At 47.2% G+C, this 5499-nt stretch overlaps 1 protein-coding gene across 1 annotated transcript in view; it reads left to right on the forward strand.

Moving 5' to 3' along the window:
• Nucleotides 1–4791, forward strand: part of LOC122541560 (lymphotoxin-beta-like) — a 14508-nt gene extending 9717 nt beyond the window's left edge. Inside the window, exons 2-3 of the mRNA XM_043678390.1 lie at nucleotides 1013–1081; nucleotides 3652–4791. Of these exons, the coding sequence (XP_043534325.1) occupies nucleotides 1013–1081; nucleotides 3652–4088 (506 nt within the window). The 3' untranslated portion in view covers nucleotides 4089–4791. The remainder of the gene's footprint in view (nucleotides 1–1012; nucleotides 1082–3651) is intronic.
• The last annotated feature ends 708 nt before the right edge of the window (nucleotides 4792–5499 follow it).

The raw sequence follows: 5499 nt of genomic DNA on the forward strand, positions 1-5499 counted from the left end.
ATTTTTTACAGGCTGGTTGTCAATCAGTTGCCACTGGAGAGCGAGTAAATTTGAAGAAACTACCAAAGTCATTCATGATTTAGAACAGCTTGAGAAAATCTCCTCACTTCATCTCCCCAGCTCCAGGCTTTAATATGAACTGGTTTGAAGGTGGTTAAAGAAAATGTTGCAATCGTCCCAGGCAGAAGTGCGATGGGGCAAATCTCAGTTCACATCAAATTAAACAGGAAAAAAACAAGCTTCCACAAGCTGACTTCATGGCAAGTAGTTCACGGTTTATGATCGACCTCATCGAACCTGTCTTGGAAACAAAAACGATTGAGGTTTAGAATTTATTGTCACGTGTCCTCAAGTCCGGGGTACAGGAGTACAGCGAGAGGTGTCTAATGTCATCTCACTCAGCGCCATCTTAGGTACAATGGGACCCAGCTACAAAATGTTAGGTACAACGTTATAAAAGAGAGAAACAAAGTTTAAAAAAGTTAAACATTACAGAGCTTCATAGAATAAGTAGAAAATTAAAGAAACAAGGTAAATAAAGACCTTCTTAAAAAAACCCTCAAAATTAAAATAAAAGTTCAGCAGTCTTTCTTGAGTACTCAGCCTCTGTAGGAAAAACACAAAGTTCAGAAAAAAACAGTATCTCTGTCAGCAACTGTGTGTGTGTGTTGGGGGGGCGGGGGAGAGGGGGGAGGGAGGGAGAGGAGGAGGCAGAGAGAGAGCGCGAGCGAGCTATTGTTTCCAAATGACCCTACATCAGACCTGAACACCGAAAACAAAGGATTCCTGTTAAATTCCTCATGTTGTGCTATAACTGTTTAAACTGGTTAACAGACTTGTAAAGGCTTCTCACTGTCCTCACTCAGTGGAGCACTTGATGTCTGTCAAATGATTTATACTTAAGCTAATTGTGCATGTTTGGCACTGAAAGGTGTAGACCATACTTACTGATAGTGGTGCCTGTGTGATTTCCCCCCCCCCCCATTAACCAATAACACTTCTTCTATTTCAGGGAGAATACACGAGAGTGATGAAAACTGGGAGCTGAGTGACAGCGAGAAGCCGGCTGCCCATTTGATTGGTAATCACTGTGTTTTACTCAAAATCTGACGGTTATTGTGACTTAGCCAATGCAAATCCCTGAGAGACTTTTCTGGTGCATTGGTAGTGTCCTTACCTTTGAGACAGGAGACCTGGGCTCAAGTCCAGAGGCGTGTCATAGCATCTCTGAACAGGGTTGATTAGAAAAATATCTGCAAACCTCTGACACCGAGCAGTGGCCTCCTCTTTAAACCCCTGTGTTTAAGATGATTATTCCACCACTTGGTCTGTCCAGCAGATACCCCTCACTCCTGTGCCTCTTGAAACAAGGGGCTTGGATTAACAGCCAACAGTGGAAGGGGTTTGCTTCCACGTTAAAAATGATTTGATCAAATGAGATCAGTGTTTCACTTTCCAAGTTTGCTGAAAGTTGGGCTTGGGAAGCCAGCTCAGAAATGAGACAATCTCTACCAAAAACAAAAGGGAATGTTGAGATACACAGAGGGGCGCGCTAGAGGCTAAGCTCATGTTTCTTACATAAGGTGTTTGTGGTTTTATTGAAGGAATTCTGGTGAAAGGAATTACAACATTTACCCTTTCACCAGAGCTCCCTGCTCCTCCATGAAATATTCAGCTGAACAGTCGCTGGTCAATGAGATAGTGGGCAGTATAAACTTGAACAGGTCCAATGTCCCCAACCAGACCTTAACCCGAAGACTTTCCCTCCAGTTCCCACAGCCTAAGCCAGCACTAGATCAGGTTCCACACACTCAGTGTCCTGAACCCTGTGCAGGGAACTATGGAATGCTTAACAGGCTAAGATCCACATGTGGAATTAGGGGAACTGAGCAATTTTAAGATTCACAACAGTTTTATTGCAAATCTATAGCTTTGCACAAGCATAAGTTTCCATCTTTTCCCTCCTGGACCCCTTCCCTATCCAGTACCATCTCCCCCCCCCCCCCCCCAACACCATCAATCTGGGAAAAACACTCTTTTGTTTCAAATAAAAAAAACAGCAGGACTTATCATCCGCCAAATGAGAGAAACCAAGAGGGAATCAAATTAACATAATGTGGCACTCATCAACACATTATGGAGTAGGCCAGCTATTCCATAAAAGGTGCCAATGGACACCTCCTACCCCCTTTCCAAGGAGACCTGACGGACCTGTGGGAGGTGGCAGCCACTTCCGAATTGCGATTGTGAACAAACGCACAAAGGGGTTCTCCGAGGAACCCAACTCTCTTCCCTTCACACACAACCAACACCAAGTCATCTTTACCCACCAAGTCAATGAAGCAGTTGCCAGTGCTGCCCACTGGGGGCAGTGAAACAATAGCAAAAGGGGTTGGTAGGGAAAGAGGGAGGGAATGAGATTAAAGTGCAAAAGCTCATCCCTTTTTCTAAACAAATAAAACCATCACCAAATCACCCATAAGTTCTTCTTTATTCTGTCTTTTTAATCAAATTACTAACAAGTCACCTGTCTTTCTCATGAAAAGAATGATTCCCAAGCACAACCCGTCAGTGCAACAAGGACAAACATAGGGGAGGGTAGGTAAAGGGGGACGGGACTCAGTGAAAGTGGAGTTGCAGCGGGAAATAAGTCCCTCCAGCTCCTGCAGTGCCCACCTCGCTCTGAAAACCTCAAGGGGCTCAGCAGACACTGGGCACACATACCCAGCTCTTAAACAATTCATTCAGGCACACGTCTGAGACAGGTGAGACTTGAATTAATATCTTCTAGCCCAGACAATACCACGGCCCCAAGAACTTTCACATCACTCATTAGATTAGATTACTTACAGTGTGGAAACAGGCCCTTCGGCCCAACAAGTCCACACCGACCCTCCAAAGCACAACCCACCCAGACCCATTCCCCTGCACTTACCCCTTCACCTAACACTACCGCCAATTTAGCATGGCCAGTTCACCTTACCTGCACATTTTTGGACTGTGGGAGGAAACAGTGGCACAGTGGTTAGCACTGCTGCCTCACAGCACCAGAGACCCGGGTTCAATTCCCGCCTCAGGCGACTGACTGTGTGGAGTTTGCACATTCTCCCCGTGTCTGCAGGCAGGAATTGAACCCGGGTCTCTGGTGCTGTGAGGCAGCAGTGCTAACCACTGAGCCACTGTTTCCTCCCATGAAAAGCAAAATTACAAGCATGCCCACAAGGAATGGTGAAACAACAGCAAGAGGGAAAGAGAGAGAGAGAGAGATCTAAATTAAAATGGAGTGGGAAGGGGAAAGCGAGAGGCACATGTAGGCCAAACCAGGCAAGGATGGCAGATTTCCTTCCCTGAAGTGTGTGAGTGGGCCAGATTGAGTTTTTACAACAATCCAGTCGTCATCACTGAGGAGGAACCTTTTCAGTCCCAGAGTTATTTTAAGACATTGGAGTTGACTTCCTTCTACAACAGTCATGAGGAATTTGAAGACAGTCTCCTGTACCCGAGCCCAGACCTGTGGATTGTGAGGTTATTGATGTTACCATCAGACCAGCAAAGACCAACAGGGGGAGATGCACAGGGTGTCAGAGGATCTTTGGGGACTTGAGCTTTATTCCTCGCTAGTCTGATGTTAGTTTTCCCTCCTCTTTGCAGGAATCTATCACCAGTCTCTCAAGGACAGTTCTGACGCTCACTCTCACCACACGCTGGAGTGGGAGTCGGTCAGGGGTTTGGCCTTTACCAGGGACTCGGTGCGCTACCTTGGCCGATCGCTGGTCATTCCCAAGCGTGGGCTGTACTACGTTTACTGCCAGGTGGGCTTCCGCGGCAGCGAGTGTAAGAACCACCCGGTGACCCTGTACAACTGGGTGTACCGCAAACACGACTCTTACCCCAAGCCCCTGCTCCTGCTGAGTGGCACCGAGACAGTGTGTGGCAAGAACCATAACAAGGGCACCTGGTACACCACCCTGGGCCAGGGGGCAGTGGTGCAACTGGAAAGGGACCACCAACTCTTTGTGAATGTCAGCAACCCCCATCTGGTGGACTACCTGGACGGAAAGACTTTCTTCGGTGTCATCAAAATCTGACGTCAGCCCTGGTGGGCCTGGGGAGGGGGAGGGGGTGGGGGTGGGGGAGCAGGGGACAGAGCGGGCTTGGCAGAGATTAGTAAGTGGGATATGAGTTACAAATTTATTTTTTTAACATATATTGGATCTATTTTGTTACAACAACTTGCCTTTCTATAATGTCTCTGGTGTTGTTAAAACAATCTCCAGCTAATTCCCAGGAAGCTCAGTCAGATCCAGCTAATTCTCAGGAAGTTTCAAGAGGATCTGCCATTTAAAGGGAATCCTGATTCATGCCGTTGGTTAGACTGTTGGTCGTTTTTAACTCGAAATGTTTATGCTGTAGATCTTTGTTAACCATGACTGGTTACATTGTACAGCACTATTAACCCTGATTGGTTACACTGTAGATCCTTGTTAACTCTTATTGGCTACATTGCAGAGTACTATTAACCCTGATTGGTTACATGGTAGATCTTATTAGCCCTGATTGGTTATACTGTAGATTCTTGCTAACCCTGATTGGTGACCAGTACAGGAGGCAGAAATACGGGATTGTCACAAATATATCCGATGGTAGACCCAGCACAAACCTCATCTCTCAGACTGTGGAAACTGAGTGCAGGACGTGATAAGGATGGAAAACAAAGTAATATTTAGATTAGATTCCCTTACAGATTAGATTGCCTTACAGTGTGGAAACAGGCCCTTCAGCCCAACAAGTCCAGACCGACCCTCTGAAGAGCAATCCACTCAGATCCATTTCCCTCTGACTAATGCACCTGACACTATGGGCAATTTAGCCTGGCCAATTCACCCGCCCTGCACATCTTTGGATTGTGGGAGAAAACTGGAGCACCCTGAGGAAGCCCACGCAGACAGAGGGAGAATCAAACCTGGGTCCCTGGCGCTATGAGGCAGCAGTGCTAACTATTGGGGCGCCCTATTTGTGAGATAGACGTAAGACCATAAGACAAAGGTGCAGAAGTAGGCCAGTCAGCCCACTGAGTCTGCCCCAAATTGGTTGATATGTTTCTCAAACCTATTCTCCTGCCTTCTCCCTGTCACCTTTAATCCCCTTTCCAATCAAAAACCTAACCATCTTTGTCTTAAAACACTCAATGACATGGGCCTCCACAGTCCCCTGTGGCAATGAGTTTCACAGATTTCCCACCCACTGGCTGAAGGAATTCCTTCTCATCTCAATTCTAAAGGATGATCCCTTCACTCTGAGGCTGTGCCCTTGGGGCTCTAGAACCTGGAAGGAAAACAAAGCCCAGGGTGAATGGGATAGACACAGATATTGGTGGGGTGAGGTGCAGGAGGGTGGCAGGTGGGGTGAGGTGCAGGAGGGTGGCAGGTGGGGTGAGGTGCAGGAGGGTGGCAGGTGGGGTGAGGTGCAGGAGGGTGGCTGGTGGGGTGAGGTGCAGGA

Source organism: Chiloscyllium plagiosum, chromosome 37, assembly GCF_004010195.1.
Source record: "Chiloscyllium plagiosum isolate BGI_BamShark_2017 chromosome 37, ASM401019v2, whole genome shotgun sequence".
Taxonomy (NCBI): domain Eukaryota; kingdom Metazoa; phylum Chordata; class Chondrichthyes; order Orectolobiformes; family Hemiscylliidae; genus Chiloscyllium; species Chiloscyllium plagiosum.